This window comes from Papaver somniferum, chromosome 2 (assembly GCF_003573695.1).
Source record: "Papaver somniferum cultivar HN1 chromosome 2, ASM357369v1, whole genome shotgun sequence".
NCBI classification, from domain to species: domain Eukaryota; kingdom Viridiplantae; phylum Streptophyta; class Magnoliopsida; order Ranunculales; family Papaveraceae; genus Papaver; species Papaver somniferum.
Window position 1 is genome coordinate 47,206,401 of NC_039359.1, and position 17,298 is coordinate 47,223,698.

The 17,298-nt window shown below is 35.5% G+C and overlaps 3 protein-coding genes across 7 annotated transcripts; all 3 read right to left on the reverse strand.

Annotated features, from left to right (window-relative positions):
• Positions 1–91: 91 nt before the first annotated feature.
• On the reverse strand, positions 92–3,926 carry LOC113353192 (potassium transporter 10-like). Of its 3 annotated transcripts, XM_026596878.1 has the most exons (8): positions 3,306–3,926; positions 2,831–3,056; positions 2,482–2,727; positions 2,294–2,344; positions 1,920–2,171; positions 1,661–1,828; positions 1,326–1,580; positions 92–1,187 (listed from the first exon to the last, which is right to left on the reverse strand). In XM_026596878.1, the coding sequence occupies exons 1-8, from the start codon at positions 3,441–3,443 to the stop codon at positions 127–129; spliced, it is 2,397 nt and encodes a 798-aa protein (XP_026452663.1). In that variant the 5' UTR covers positions 3,444–3,926; the 3' UTR covers positions 92–126. The 3 variants fall into 3 exon arrangements, with proteins under 3 accessions (XP_026452663.1, XP_026452664.1, XP_026452665.1); XM_026596879.1 differs by lacking the exon at positions 2,294–2,344; XM_026596880.1 differs by lacking the exons at positions 2,831–3,056; positions 3,306–3,926 and having other exon boundaries at positions 2,319–2,344; positions 2,482–2,715.
• A 1,851-nt stretch (positions 3,927–5,777) lies between these two features.
• Positions 5,778–8,889, reverse strand: LOC113353193 (F-box protein At3g59000-like). Of its 3 annotated transcripts, XM_026596883.1 has the most exons (6): positions 8,734–8,889; positions 7,886–8,041; positions 7,232–7,662; positions 6,822–7,002; positions 6,571–6,726; positions 5,778–6,296 (listed from the first exon to the last, which is right to left on the reverse strand). In XM_026596883.1, the coding sequence occupies exons 2-6, from the start codon at positions 7,889–7,891 to the stop codon at positions 6,018–6,020; spliced, it is 1,053 nt and encodes a 350-aa protein (XP_026452668.1). In that variant the 5' UTR covers positions 7,892–8,041; positions 8,734–8,889; the 3' UTR covers positions 5,778–6,017. The 3 variants fall into 3 exon arrangements, with proteins under 3 accessions (XP_026452668.1, XP_026452666.1, XP_026452667.1); XM_026596881.1 differs by having other exon boundaries at positions 7,232–8,041; XM_026596882.1 differs by having other exon boundaries at positions 7,232–8,057.
• A 3,835-nt stretch (positions 8,890–12,724) lies between these two features.
• LOC113350931 (cold-responsive protein kinase 1-like) lies at positions 12,725–13,946 on the reverse strand. The gene is made up of 4 exons (XM_026595032.1): positions 13,910–13,946; positions 13,595–13,823; positions 13,078–13,228; positions 12,725–12,985 (listed from the first exon to the last, which is right to left on the reverse strand). The coding sequence occupies exons 1-4, from the start codon at positions 13,944–13,946 to the stop codon at positions 12,725–12,727; spliced, it is 678 nt and encodes a 225-aa protein (XP_026450817.1).
• Between the last annotated feature and the right edge of the window lie 3,352 nt (positions 13,947–17,298).

The window sequence follows — 17,298 nt, forward strand, 5'->3', positions numbered from 1 at the left end:
CAAATTCAAGGTTTGGCTCTAGTTCTCGTCATCGTTTAGTAACTAATGAGATAAAATGAAGTTGTTACCCTAGAAAATCTGGAGAAAGAAAATGAATTTAAGTTCTACGGACTCTGTCATAGAGAATCATACATAGAAAATTTGGCCGACATTCAACAGACTCTCATGAGGTACATGGAATATTACACTATTCTCTCTGCATACCCTCTTTAGGAAAGCATAAACATAATCAATCGATATCTTCTTGATAAATTTTGATTCTCTTCTTGCTCTTACTACCGTATTCCCAAGTATATGAACTACGCCTGCATCCCTACAGCTTTTTAGGTACTCCATCTCATCCAACTCCGTCTGATGACTTGTTTGCCCTGCTGAACTGAAGAAGTTGTTTGGGGATCTTGGTGCAGAAGATTTTGCGGGTAAAATTCCGCCGTCCTCATCTGATGAAGTTACAGTACTGTCAACATTCAGAGATATTGTCATGTTTCTATTATGGGTTAACTGTGAATCCCCTGACCTGACTGTTTGCTGTCCATATGAACTGTACTCCTCTGAATCTGAACATCCTTCCATCATATATTCAAATCTAAGAAACAAGAAAAGGCTTTCAAAGAGCTTTTTCTCAAAATCATCGTCTTTCTTGTGGAGATCCTTATAACCATACCTGGCCACGCATCTGAACATGTGGAATTCTTTAGGTCCAATTCGTTTTACATGGAACCGTTCTTCTTGTGGTACAGTGTAGACGGGAAGATACTTCACGCAGACTAGAATCACAGCTGAGTGAATTGCAGGGAGATTTGTGATCAAATGAGAGAAGATGTGAGGAACTCCACTTGCTAATTCAGTATATACTAGTCCAATACCTGGGACTCGTACTAAACCAAGGTTCGGTCCCAAACCGAGTATCCAAGCCATTGATACTTTGCTATGCAACTCGACTTGGTAACGCTTTGCTCTTCCATAATGCCACACATACATGATGATAAAAAAGACTACAGCTATCACAAGAGGAACCCAACCACCTTGATCTACCTTTAAAAGTACTGCTGAGAAAAAAGTGCATTCCACGATTAATGATAAGACAGTGAAGACCACAACCAGAATCCAGTGACTCCGCCATTCCAGTAACATTATCGGTATCATAAGAAATGTCGTTACAAGCATAACGGTCACAACTGCTGTTCCTGTTGGTAGCCAAAACAAAAGATTAATCATATATATGCTAAACGGTGAAACCTCTGATTCCCACATGGAGGACGCCTCTTGATAAGCAGGAGACTGAATGGGAAAATGCATGGAAAAAAGGCAAAATATAAACTCACCATAAGCATTTCCGATCTGGCTTTGGTTTCTAAAACCTACAGTAACAGCAATGCACATAAGCATAAGAATCCAATTAATATCGGGTATATATATCTTCCCAAGTATTATCTTTGATGTATGAACGACTTTCACCCTTGGGAAACAACCAAGTGCAAGAGCCTGCTTGATTATTGAAAAGGCCGCAGATATAGTGGCCTGACTTGCAACAATAGCTGCTCCTGTTGCGATGATAAACACTGGCCAGTATATACTTTCTGAAAATTACAAATCAGATGTTTATCAGATAAGCACTTGACTTGCTTATGAATTTCAAAAGCAGGAGTTCAAGAGAGACCTGGTATAGAACGATAGAATGCATCAATCACGTGATCCTGATTTTTGACGATGTAAGCAGCCTGTCCTGTATAAGCCAATAAAAGGCAAGGGAACACGAGCATTGTGAAAGCTATTTGAACAGCGGATACAGGAAAATGGGCTATGTCTGCAAAAAGAGCTTCTGTCCCTGCAAGGATTATGTGGACTTTATCAGAATCCTACGGGTTTTAAACTGTAAAAAATATCCAAATATGTGAAGAATGGTTAAGGTTTCTTACCGGTGATGCTAAGCATGATTCCTCCAAGGGTTTTCCAACCTCCTCGTTTGAAGTATCTATAAATATAAATTGGAGAGAAAGCTCTTAGAACTGAGCTGTCGTATTTCCATATGTTATAAGCGCCAATGCCTCCAATTAAAAGAAACCAAAGAAGGACAATTGGAGCAAAGAGCCATCCAACTTTATCTGTTCCATAGTGTTGCATGCTGAACAAACCAACTAATATGATAGTCGAAACAACTAGCACTACATCTGCATATAGAAGAAAACCAAGACTATTACCCATCTAAATGAAGAAAACAGTGGATCAAACGGAATAGAAATTTTTCATCATAAAAATCATGTATAGTCTTTGTATCATGCTAGAAAGGTACCACCGCTCATTTTGGGGTGATCTACCTTGATCCCTCCAACAGCGGAAAGAACTGAAAAGTAATTGGGTAGAAGATATTTTAGTCAAATGTAAAGCTAAAAATGTATTACTAACTGGGCATGAAACCAAACAAATAAATATGTTATTTCTAAAATAGTTAAATTGCTAAAGCAAGAATGGGATTCAAACCTGATATGGCTGGAGTTAAGATCCCGTCTCCAACAACCATGCACGTCCCAACAAGGACAAGAATAAACAGTAAATTTTTCCTTAACGCTGCCGCTTCCAACCATCTCTTGGTCTTAGCCGCAAAAGATTTCTCACGGAATATATGACGACTGTACGTTGTTAACTGCTCATCTGCCGGGTGATGGTTCGGAATCGTATTCACTTTTGCATGTCGACATAGTATTGAATAAAGAGCCAACGTTCCACCTGCAACATAGTTAGATATATAACCATATTCGCGTAATCTTTCAAAGTACACTCTTTCAGAACACAACATCCAGAAGGCTGGATGATATATGATGATATTTACCTTGACCATTGTCGTTCGCCCTTAACACAAGAAAGACATACTTGATGAGTGGAATAAGAGTAAGAGAATATATAATCAATGATAATGCTCCAACAACATCCTCTGGATCCTTGATTCCTTCAGGAAATGTATTGTAGAAGACATACAAAGGAGATGTACCCAAATCTCCATAGACAACTCCAAGACTCTGGAATGCTAATCTCAATACTAATAGCGATGAAAATTTCTGCACAAACATACTAAAAATACTAAGCCCAAGATTTAGACGCCTAAATTCTCTCAGTCTACAACTAATCTGCATCATAATTTACTGATCAACAGAAAAAGATCCTACAACTTGAACTAAAATGGATCAATCAAAATTTGGTGTAATTAGACAAGTTATTGTATTCAATGTCCACAAATAATTAAATAGAAATCTACAGTGGTTAATAAACAACAACAACAAAGAGAAGATAAGGGGGTGAAGGCGGACCTTTTGTCTGGACATATTCTTGAGCTTTCCGGCTTCTTCTTCCATGGGTTGATCAAGTGTCTGGTGTAAATCCCACATACTATCTCTATTCTCGGTACTCTCTTCATCAATTGGTGGTACTGAATTTGTTGTTTCCATCACTCCCAACTAAAACTTCCTTCAAAATCCTAAACTCCAAAATTGAATCACTTATTTGATGCATGAGTTGGAAGAATGGATTCAGCTTAAAATGATATCAATTTTCATATACAAACACTAAAATCTTGGTTCCCGCCATTAACAGAGACCTCAAAAACTTAAAAAAATGAATATCCAAAAGATCAAGATTGGGATGATTTACGACTAGAAAGAGTAATTTAGAGAAAAGAAGATCAAAATTTTGTACTACTAGTAATCGAACAACATCTTTTCTCTGATGTCTCTCTAAATGATCAAAATCGTACTCTATTATTGGATTAAAAGATACATAAGCTTGTTTCTGATGCTGCTTTCATATAAAGTTCGTCAGTCGCTCTTCTTCCGTTGTTATTTCAGGAGATTATGATTATAGTTTCTTAATTTCTTTTTCATTAATTCGAACTTTTTTCTGATGCTGCATATGCATATACATCATATACGGGTTGAAATCATTCTTTTTTCTTTTAATAATAGAAGAGAAAGATGTATTTTAGACGTGTGTATATATATTGAAAGGAATCGACTAGTAAAAGACCAATCTGCGTGGTCGTAACAAGAGAAGTGCTAAATCAAAACAAAGAATTTACTTAAGAAGAGAAGAATTTTCGTATGAAAACGCTTTGGGCTAGCTTTTAGATTTAATTTTTGGCTTTCGGATGAAAGTAACTTGGTTAACTTATACCAGCAACTAACCCTAAAGAGAAGACATTGATGTTGTGGTAGGTTGGCAAAATGAGCATAATATTCCTCCTCTACACGTCTGATCTAGCTAGGTTGGAGTGCAGGCCTCGAATACTAACCACATACGACATACCACCACCACTTGGAAAAATTGGAATATTTATGAACATGTATCCGGCAATTGGTTAGACTTTTATTGTTTAAGTACACCTTAAAATGTTTATGTTTTCTTGTCCTTGTACCTACCGGGAAGGGAGGGATAAATAATATCACTTGATACAAGACATAGTGATTTGTAAATTAACGCTAATTTCGACATAACTTGCTTCTTTTATACAGTATAAATTTAAATTGGAGGGAATACCTTCTTCTTCTATCTTGCTCACTCTTAAAAGATCTGCTCCTTAGTAATGGAGTTTCATATATCACGTACAAGCATCAAATTAGTGACTCGTGGATTGATGTAGGCTTTACCATGCCGAACTGTATTAAATACCGGCATCAGCCTCTCATTTCTTACTTCAATGTATTATTTTACAATTAATCTTGGAACCGTTAAACTAGTTTAGACAACGATGTAAAAAAAATTGACCAAGACTCCACAGGAGTAATTCCAAAAGTGATTGTACTAGTGATTAAATTAAATTCTAATATACATAATCAATAATTTAAATGAGTTTTAACATTAAACACTAAACGAAGATTACGTACAATATTGCTTGTTTTATCTGGGCCGGTGTTACCATACCTAAGCTTGGATGTATGGCTGAAATAATTGTTTATTCGTCATTGATATTATTAATTAAATTTGATATAATTAATTATTTGAGTTGATTATTTTTCTGAGATCAAGGCTAAATTCCCTGGCTCCATAATTGATAATTCTATCACCATCATTTATTAATTAACAAAATTATTCTATAGCGAAAACGAAAATAAATACTAATAAACTGCAGAATTCAAAATTAATATCGTATTTCGAATATATAAAAGTAATAATACACGAAGAGGGCCATGACTAATGTAATAATAATGGTGGGTGAACATGGGCTTAATAAACATGGGTCCCACTAACTGATCAGTGCCGTACTAACGAACCAATTTAGCAACATATGCGGCCTTCTAAGAAATGAAACCCACCCTTACCGGGTGCCGCCATCATTTCTCTCTTTACGTGGCAGCGGCAATCTTCTAGCCTTACATTGGATAATTAGCTAAGCGATGCTTGATCCACAACCTAGAAAAGTTTTAAGACTCATTCTGAAGAACATCTCCTTGCACACAAAAAGTGCTATAACACCAAATCTCATCAAAATCTTCCCTAGTCGGTAAACAATGAACTCGTAGCTAGGAATAATCAACCCTGTCGTAGAAAATTACAACCAGAGATGTGGTAATGACTCTCCAACTGATGAATTTGGATCTGATTGTTCGTCGAGACTACGTATCTGCCCAAGAGGATCATCGCCTTTTCAGATGCCAGCAGCTCAAATATATTTAAGCTGTACACGTAGTTTGGCCGAAATGTGTAAATGAGGCAACATCCAAAATTTGGAAGGAAAAAATATTTACTTAAAGCGTCCACAAGAGATAGTACTTGGCTTCAAACTCAAATGCAGTACTGACAACAGATACAATTTTAGTAAGTCTGACCGGTGGCGCCTGTCTATGGTAAAAGACGGCACAAAAAAGCGGATATATAAACTGCCAACCAAGTACTTACACAACTTAAAGTTGTAAAACCAAAATATCAAAAACTTCAATGTGATTGGTACATAACAAAAACTTGCTAGGTTGCTAAAGCATATAGTGGCACAAAACCAGCGGGAGTTTAATCATATTAAAGCTGGCATGTTATAAGACCTCAATGATGCAACTAGTGGAGCCTCTTGGAAATTTAAGCAACTTCTTCATTACTTCGTTCTGCTCATCTGTCGGTAAATTTGAATCAAACTTGATAATCATCCTCTCTAGAACTCTTGCATACTTCAAAAATATCTGTACAACATTGAGGTCTTCCAAGCACCCATAAAATTCAAAAAAATTGACTGCCTTGAGGTGCAACAACATACACTGAGGCACCATATCTAGCGTCCAACCACCATCAGTGCTCGATAGGTGTTCCACAAAGCCCTAGAGACGGAATTCATTAGAGTTTAGCAAGGTATGAAACTTAACAAAAATTCAAAAGCACAATGAATTGCTAAACATTAAACAAAAATTAACACTGGTAAAAACCTACAAAATACTCAAGTAATCAAACAAGTGTATATTTATTTCTGGATGGTTAAGAATATGTGTTATAACTTACAAGTCTATGCACGCCTAATCACCAAAACTCAAATAAATTTCAGAAGATTATGAAATTATTGAACCCAAGAAGGTATGGATAATGACTTATACTTACTTGAGCAATAATAATTGTTGCTAGGTTAGGTGAGATTCTGAGGAAGTTCAACAATGTTTTATCCTCAGAAAATGAGATCTTTGAAGCCACTTCCAAATAAACCAAGTTATGGAACATGGGCCAATTTATAAAGAGATCGTCTGGAAATAAAAGTTCCTATCACCAAAGAGCATAAGTTTGTATAGCTACTGTGATCAAGTAATTAACCTGGAAAACATTGCATAAGCAAAGTGGAAGATAAGCACGAATACCTCAAAAGTCCCACCAGATATCTTCGAACGTTTTACATTAGAAAGCTTTTTAATAAACTTAGTTGAAATTGGATCTTTCTCTTGTGGCAGAGATCTATATAAACGCTTACAGTCAATTACCGCATTAACGAGTGTTTCAAAGCGATGCAAAATATAATCCTCGGCTGCAAAGTCGGTGTACCTTGTTCACAATGAAATTTAGAGTTTCGGGATAACAATTTGTTTGCAAGTATATTGAGTGAAGATACACACTAACCACGATAAATATAAACATAAAATGTAAATTGAGTTTCCTATACACAGGCATTTGTACTACCCTTTAGTAAAATTGCTTCTAGCGTTCACAAATACCATATCTGCACTAAAAAGTCTTCAATAAATTATAGAGCACTTTAAGATTTTCGACATACCTGAGGGACAGTAGATTTGGTGCGAAAATGTTAATCTTAAATTTTGGAATGGGACCACGAGAAAACGCAGCTTCACTAGGACCAGTAATGAACAGATATTTCAAAGCAGGAGCTGAAATTAATAATTCAGATATGTTCCAGTCACAGTCTCTCAACTCCAATTCTTCGAGAACGGGGAGGTTAGAAAAGAATTGCTGAGTCAGATCTTCAGAATGCATATACAGTGTGGCACTCCTAAGCCGACAAATCTTGAGATTTGGAAAATTTATTGCATCAGGAAGATAAACTGGATCCCATGTACCTAACTCCAATATAGTCAGTGATGCATATGTTCCCCTTGAAGGAAAAAAACCTTCAGGCGAACTTTCTGCATAGAAAACAAACTCTTCAAGACTTTGCCTCGTAAACAAATCAGATACCCATTCTTCGACCTGAAACCTTTGCACATCAAGATTGTCAAGAATAAATTTCTTTATATCCCGTGTCTCATGGTGAAGAGAAAGCTTTTTGTCAACAAAATTCATAAGCCTCTGAAACTACAATGAATATAAATTTTCAACTCTTTCATGCTCCTCATTTGCGTCGAGTAATTTAGCAATTGATGGAAATTCCACATCACAAAGATCAATAACAGGCACTGAGGTCCAAATGTACCTCCATCTTTTAGATAAAACACTTGTAGAAACGACGCATTGGGTTGGAAGAAAACTGAGAATGTGATGAATAAGGGGTTCAGGTAATTCACTAATTATATCCTTTCTTTGTGATCCTCCAGAGTCCTGGTTTATCAGCATCTTGATCTCGAAAAACCTATTCCAAATGCATGCTGTGGATTATAACACCGCATCTTAAGATATACTTTAAATAAAACAAATAAAATGCTTCAAGCTTATTTCTAAATAAGTACATAGTACTTTAGATAAAACTAGTGAAATCGCACGCACTATGCGCCATCCTATAACCATATGGCTGCATACAATGCCATGGTCAGGATAGCTCATGTATAACTTGATCATATAGAGTAGTAACTCGGTTTATGCATGCATCCTTTTCTAATCTACGAAAATAATTGAAAAATGGACTCAACTCTGCTACAACAGGTGCTGATGTTGTGACTACAAGGACTCAGCTAAAATACCAACATGGAGTTGATTAATATGTACAACAAGAACCCTATCAATAGGGTTGATGTATTATCGAAAATTATCATTGTCCCATGAATTTCAATTGAACGAAATCGTATATATTACAATCATATGACAGTAACAACTGAGAAAAGGAAGATTAAAAGTTAAAGATTGGAACCAATCAGTATAAAATCATTGTTAGATGTATCTTAAGTACTATAGTCAAACCAAATAATAAATTTAATCTTTGAAGCATTTCCACAAACAGCTTAAGCTCATAAAACTAGTGTGTGTGATGAACAGTTAAAAATAAAATTCACATTAGGGCTTGGAATTAAACCCATTAAAAACCAAGGGGATTCAGAGGTTTCTTACCAATTCTTCAGAGGAACCAATCTTCGATTAATCGGTTAGCATCCAAAATTCGGGTTTGCCTCAAAATGAAAAATTGGAACTTTCCTTTTTCGCAGTAGTCGTTTGAAATTGACATAATGAGACGAGAGAGAGAAACGAATGACTAGTGTGGAAGGGTTTAAGACTTAAAAGTGCTCAAAGGAACCTTAGTCAGGCGACTCAGACCATTTAACTTCGTCTAGTTAAAAGTAGCTTTTCCACGTCTATAACAAAAAAAAAATTCAAATACGACAATAACTTTCTTCGGGAAAAACTCCCGAAATGAACGAACGAGACGGTGAACAGACTCAAGTACTACACTGATCTGGTGAACAGACGGGACTAATGAGGTCTCTCCTCTCTCCTCTCTCCTGATATTTCCCTGTCGTCGGCCATTTCTAACCGTTACCCCCTATCTTTTTTTCTCAACGGTTCTTTCAACGGTTCTTTCAACGGTTTTTTCCCTCCGGAACTCTAGCCGAAATTTCACCAAATGCTAAGTTTCTTCATCTTCTGAAATTGCATGGCTACATCAAATCACACATGCACATCAGTGTTACTGCAACTGCATCAACCACATCAATCACATTCACAACGCAATCACAGAAGAAGAGATGAAGATCGTCACACTCATCATACATATCACACATAACACAAATTACATTCAAATCACTAATTTAACAAGTATGGAAGCTGGATTTTCCCCTTCCATGAAGAATCTGCAACACCCTTTCTTTATCATAGTTCCAGCCACAGAAACCATTAATCTGGAAACTGGAAAACCCTCTTCCATAAAATTCTTCAATTACAAGGAGCGTAAAAAATTACCCCCTGCAAATCAAACCCCAACTCCCTAAAATCTGCAACAATTACAATGCCTCAAGTACAAAGCCGCCTGATCTAATCCAGCCTGAAGATTGCAATCTCACAAGCTACGGGTCTCAGAAGTTATCTAGTAACAGCAGCAACAACATTTACAAAATTATATCAGTCACTTGCTTAATTTCTTGACATCAGACTAGCTTCAGTTGCAGGATACTAAAAGTCCTTCAATTCTATCCGAAGAAGTTAGGCTACAAGCTTAATTGGATAAGATTTTTGGATACCCTTCTTTACAATCGTGGTATGTCTCTCTCTATAATTCTACCTTATCTCAATTGTTGTTGCCTGTTCATAAATCTAAGCGACTTTCAATTCCTATACTTCTTTATAAGGACCAATATTTTTCTGCTTAGTCTAAATTGCTTTCTTATAAAAACCCTCTACTACCTCAGAATTCCCTATACCAAAAACATTCTTACTAATCTCATTACTATTTTCAGACTTATTAGTTTTGACAGGTCTTCCTGCAAGATTAATTGTAATCCTATTCTAAGCAATCCAGGAAAGCAATGCATTGCCTCCTCTGGCACTTCTTCCCTAAATATTCAATAACAATATCAACATTTACTAGATGAGCACATTATTTCTCAATTTCTATTTCTCCACGAATTAGTTGAACAGGGTTTGTTAATCTTCGTCCAAATTCCCCAATTTTTGTTACTTATATGAGCAAAAACATCAAAGCTTGGACATAAATGCATAGGTTTAACTTCTGTGGTAGTCTGAATAGGTAATTTTATGTTGTTTAACATCAAAGCTCGCTACCATTGGGGTTCTCTTATTATACAGTTGAGTTTAACTTGACCTTCTTTGTGTTATATTTTATACATAATTGAAGTCCTAAAAAGTTAACCATTTTCGGTTTAGAATCATTGCTTTCATGGTTTCACCATGTGAGCATTCTGAAAAATTTCCCGAACCATTACTTATGTATTTCAGAACTTGCTACTTAGGCTACACAAAGTATTACACCCATGCTCACATGATGCACGTATAAACTACTTGGTAGCTTCCTTGCTTTTGTGGGAAGCATCATATATACCTCCAATTTGATGCAGGGCATACTGCATCATTATTCTTTTTAACAGCAAATCATGGCCAAGCAACTTTTGAATTTTGGTTATTGTCAACAACTCTTCTTTGAGTGCGTATAATATATGTTTTATTCTTTGTGTAGTCTCACTTGTAGTATTTTTGTTCGTGTTATTGGCTGGACTTATGTTGGTGTTACTCTCTGGAATTAGAGGGTTGGATCCGTGTTTAATCATGACTAAAATTAAGTGCTCAATTTTGACAGGGATGATAAATTGCAAGCCTATCGTGGAAGTGCGAGGCTGCAAAATAATCCATTTGAACACTTTTCATGTTTCTTAACTGGGTATGCAGTTCCAACGTGTTTCTGGTGCTTGGGATGGTGAACAAATTTAAAAGTATCGGCAACAACAAGAAGAAGCTCTCCTTCCCATTTGGTGGCGAGAACTAATAACCAACAGGCACGAGTTTTTGATGTGAATATCAGACTGACTAGAAAATGACGACAAACAAATTCTATAGAAGTTTTGATCAATAAAAAAAAAAAAAAAACTCTATGAAAGTTTGGTTACTGTTGGGAGATCGATGGTCTATGAATAAAACTTCTTCACTAAAAATCACCCTTGAAAGCATTTTGTAACCGATCGAGAAGATGCAAACTTCATCCTTCAGGTGTGTTTTCCGTTAAAACTTTATACCGTAAACTGGTCGAATCATATGGAATAGAAAATTTCCCATATCTTTTTGTGTGGAAGGCCGTTGTTCCACCCAAAATCAACCTCTTTGTTTGGAGTTTAGTTCACGGCAGGTTAAACACTAAAGATGGCCTCCTGCGTAAGGGAATTGAGCTGGATAATTCATGTGTCCTTTGTGGTGATGATTTAGAATCTCAAAGCCACCTCTTCTTACACTGTAAAGTCGCTTTCAAAGTATGGTCTCAGCTGTTGCCTACCTCTCGATATGCTTGGGTAATTCCTGGATCGGTTATGCAGCTTGCTCTTTGTTGGCACAATACAACCTTTACAAACAGTGAAAACTATATTTGGAATTTGATACCGGCAGCAATCTTCTGGTCTTTATGGAAAGAGCGCAACAGCCGTACCTTTGATTCAAACCATATCTTCAAGACAGATGACGATCTGGTCAATGAAGTTAAGACTTCTATCCTCATATGGGACGCAGCAGCTGGAAACAGAGTTCATATGAACTTCTCTAGTGCTGTGATTAATGATTGGGATAACTTATTCATGTAATATAGCTTTCTTTTCGTTGTTTGTTTCTGCCATCATCGGTAGACTAATGTAAATTCTATTATTCTAATATATCTTCTCTTTTCCAATAAAAAAAAACGATCACCAAATAAAATAAGTTATTGTCAATATTGTGCTTTTTGGCAAGTGCTTTTGTTATTCAAATCCTAATATATTATTCTATTATTCTATTATTCTAATATATCTTCTCTTTTCCGATCAAAAAAAAACGATCACCAAATAAAATAAGTTATTGTCAATATTGTGTTTTTTGGCAAGTGCTTTTGTTATTCAAATCCTTAGGTTCAAGAAGCAGGCTCGTATTGGCGCGTGCTTGCAAATCCGAGAACCGAGAACTGAAACCCATTTTCCAGTAGCAAGTACCGGGTCTGGGTAGGAGACAATAGCTCCCAATTATAGGTCATAGTTTTTACGACAGCCTGACCAAGCCTTGTACAACCCGTAGACAAATCATCCTAGGAAAATGTTATTACGCTAAGCAATTGGTTTAGATGTGGCGAAGACATAAATTTGACGTGCAAAGCACGTGCACTCGACTTGTCTATTTAAATAGAGCGTCCACAATAGAGTTCTGGAAGCATAACAAGAGGTGCCTGTCTATGGTCAAAAAAGAAAATGGCACAAAAGAGAAGGGTGTTCAAGTACCTGCACCACTTTAAAGTTGCAAAACCAGTAGTGTATAACAAAAACTTGCCTAGTTAGCGGCTAGCTAAAGCATTATATTGGCCCTAAACCAGCGATAGTTTAACCATACCAAAGATGCACATTATGAGACCTGAATTTTGCACCTAGGGGAGCCTCTTAGAAATGACCACCTCAGAATTGACTACTGTTGAAGATAGTGGATCGACTCCAGGGGTCTTCATTTTGGTTTTTCCTTCAAGAATATTAACAACTTCCAATAATATGGTAGGCCTCAATTTACCAGTAAAACTAGTGCACATAATTGCCAAATTCAAAATCATAGTAGCTTCTTCAGCTGAATATTGCATATTCAAGTCTCCATCAATCAATTTATAAAGATCGCCCTTCTCTTTTAACTCTTGGGCCTATAATGCCAAACCAAAGCATTTAGTAACATTGCTTTGGAACATAATGCAGAAGGAGGATAAAGAGTAATCATAGTGAGATTTCTACTTACAAATGACACAAGGATGTCGGACTCAGATCTTTTTTCTCTGTATATCGGTCCCTTTCCACTAAATAGTACAAGTATGAGCACTCCAAAACTATAAACATCTGTCTTATCATTTACGGTACCCTGAATAAAATACTCAGGGTCAAAGTATCCACTGCGAAGAAATAAAATAAAAACCATAATGAGCAGCGGTACAAGCCTCCAACATGAGGCATGTTAGGATCTAAAAACGTCCAGGCCCCTTTCGGGCATAACCATAGTATCAAATATCAATACTGTCAGTGCCCACTTAACCAACTAGACCATAGCTTGCGCTTCAGTGTGGGGTTTAATTTTTAAATGCCTTGGTACTATGTTTAACAAAACAGTAGCTTTCCAAAGTGTGTAGCCTATATTTTTAGCTTAGACACTATAGACAGAGAAAACCAAGAAATCATAACCCAGAGAAGACAGATTAGCAAATAGCAATTATATAAGTAAACAACTCCATTGCTGTCCTTACTTACTATGTTCCGATAACCTCTGTGGTGTAGTGTGTATCTTCACCTTCGCAAAGCCTAGCCCCCCAAAACCAGATATTTTGGGATGAAGATACTTATCAAGTAAAATATTTGCAGGTTCAATATATCTGTGGATAATGAGGGGTTTCCATTGATCTTTATGATGTAGAAAAGCAAGACCCTTCGCTATTCCAAGACAAATCTTAACTCTGGTTTTCCAGTTGAGGCTCTTCTTTGAATTCACATCACCTGCATGTAAATCAAAAAATGCCCATCATTTATTATCAGTTTTCTCAACAAGTAATGGCAATTATTGTGGGCCTTGAGCAATAAACTATTAGCAAGTTGGGTATTAGCCCCTCCTTGCGCCATAGTCGAACCAATAAATTAAATGTTTGAACTAGTTACCAAATAAAGCCGTTTGAAGGTCACCGTTCTCCATATGATCATATACTAGTAGAAGATTGACCTTATCTGAATAATGCCCCAACAATCTAATGATATTTTGGTGTCGTAGTGGCAAAACAGAGTCTACTTCGTTTTGAAACTCTACATTTTTCCTTCCTGATTCTAAAATCGGTGAAAAGTGTTTCACTGTGATTGACATCCCATTAGGAAGAACACCCTCCTGTATGATTATTATATATTAGCAATCGGTTTGATTAACAACCAGCAGACAAAAAATATATAATAATTAGAAGCATCACTACAGACCTGGTAAAAACTCCCAGATCATGTTTGCCTTGCGGAATGCTTTTATTTCGAGCTGGTTAAATTGTTCTAAGAAACATTGATGAGCGACTTCAGGGGTCTTGGTGTAAGAATATTTCTACACATAGACATATTTCCTTGGGCCACGTAATAATTTTGGTTAATTATAGAATATTGCTAACTTATGTCGGTTACCATTTCTGGGATTATTTCCTAATATCTCTTTTTTGATGGACGGTCGAGATCTAATGCTATTAATTAAATCCTAGGAACTTGGTCCTCCTTCTACCTATAAGAGGAACACAATAGACATTGGTATTGGGTTTGGAGAATTGATTATCCATAACGTAAGAGGTGAAGAAGGAGAAACCATGACCTCCACAGGGTATTACCGCTGCTACTGAGATCATCGGGGATGTACTACGGATTAACGCTAACAGGTATTCCGTATAAACTATTCTTGTATATAATTATCGTGTGATTATCATGAAATTCAACGATCCTAATCAAGTATCCATAAAATTAAAACTTATAGTTGATATCTAGAGCTTGTGTTTAGAACTCATGGTCGTCCGTTAATCGTATGCAACTTAGAATGATTCATCGTATTCACGTCAATGATAATGATTCTTAATATGTATCATGTAAACACATCTGCTTTATCATATAGGCGTAAAACCAAATTGATACGGTGATAAACTTAGATTTCTGCTGCCACAAAATTTTTTGTTTCTTCTGTTAGTTTGAAATCGGAAGTAAATGACATAATGGAGTTATTTGGAATGTCAACCGATTGATGGAAAGTTTTAATTTAATAGGAAATGAAAGTTATGGAGTATAATATCGAATTGAATACGTTTAGAAATCAAAACGGCAAACATTAAAATGGGTATAACCAGGTCTTAAAGTGGGCCACTAATGTAAAGTAGGTCAAATGAGTCTAACCGATCCAACTCATTTCTAGCAAGAGCCGAACCGGAACCAATTCACTCTGAACCCGTTCAAGTCCTTTGCAAACCGTCCAGTCCGTAAATTTTTCATGCAGTGTCCGTTCCGATTTTATATATGAGTGTATAAAATTAAAGTTCATGTCCGATCTTTGATGTAAGCTTTTTCATTTCAACTAATGGGTCATCCGTTTTCCATAAGTTGACTTCTGGCATATAGTTTAGACCAATCCTTTTCCCACCTGCAACTTAAAATGAACGTGTTTGTTGTTTCTTAAGATCATGCTTGGCTTGTATTCCTCATCATGCCAATTATTGTGCGCTTTTTCTTTTTTTTGGGAGTAACTTTCATGAAAGTCATCGGTGAAATAAACTTTTGACTCTTGGTGTTTACTGTTATTTTTTGAGTTTGATCAAATAAACTTAGTATGTTTAGATATGATCATTATAGAATCAAAAATTATAAATTGATCAGTCAATATTAAAAACTAATTTCTATAATGTTGTTAAGAACTTATAAAGTGGTTTTTATCTAAAGAAATTTGATCCAACTAATATGTTTCCGCTTTATCGAAACACTAAAACGATTTTTATCAAGTTTCATTATAAATTTTATGATCAAAACCATTTTTTGACATCATTAAATTTGTGTGTGCATTATGATATGGTTTGTGTGTGTGCTTGTGCGTTATGATATAGTGTCTCTCGCATTATTGTTTTTCTTTAAATTTTATGGGATTATACTTAAAATTATTATGGGACTCTTTAGTTATCACCACAGTGAAACTAGAGTGTTATATCTCAGTATAATCATAATGTTATTACAAGCATGAATTTGCAAACCGTAAAGTGTAGATTTAGCAGTTATCGACATCATGTGATAATGACATTATTTTAGTTGATTGGCTATCACCACAGTGACGTCAAATCACTTTTGGTCATGATCAAAATTTTTGTCAAATGCTTGTAATCCTGTTTTTCTTAAATATATCAGAACAAAATTACCCACAGGAAATTGGAGTTCATATATTTAAGAAAACACTGATTGATATGATTGTTGATCATATGGATATGAACTGATTTGAATCTTGAGGGTGTCTAGTGTCATTATATTTCACTTTTCTCCCAATGTTAATGATAATTTCAGTTCTACGTATAAAATTATTGTGCTTAAAATTCTTAAGCCATAATTCTTTAGTTATCACCACAATGATACTAGAGTGTTTTGTCTTAAAATAATAATAATTTTATTGTAAGCACGAATACGCGAAGCCGTAAAGGCAAGGTTTAGTAGTTATTATGGCATTATTTTTTGAGTTGTTTGGCAATCACCACAGTGATGTCAAATAATTTTTCCAGTCATAATCGTTATTATGTCAAGTGCTTATAATATTGTTTTTTCTTAATTGTATTGGAACAACAATTACCCACAGGTAATCTGAGTTCACATGTTTAAGATAACATTGAAGTGTACAATATCTGATCATACATTATGGTAATTAAATAATTGGCACATGATTAAACGTTATTTCTTAAAAGTGCATAAAAGAAAATTAACATAAATTAACTCATTATCGAGTTGAGTAACCTATTACGATTTTTTTTTTCTTCATATTTTCATGAATATTTTTATTATGTTGTCCAAAACTTATTGCATCCTCTATGAAATTGAGGTTTTATTTTTGATAAATTTCTTCATATTTCTGAAAATGATACTCGTTGACTATTTACACCTTTCATATTAATTCATCATATATCCGTTATTTATCATGATCTTTAAGTTTGTATCATATTTAAATGAGCGATGCATCAAAGAATTTTTCTTCAACGAAATTTCATTATTGAATTATACTTATAGACTTGCTAAATGCTCGATTTTGTTTTACGAAAAGTTCATTATGCTTGGACATTTCAATTAAAGGGTGTTATTATTATTAAAATTTATGTATGATGACATGCTTTTAAGTAAAGTTTTATGATCAATGTTTTAGGGTTACTCATAATTGTTTATAATCGACTAATTTTATGATCAAATCAAGGATGTCCATATCATTGATTGGGACCAT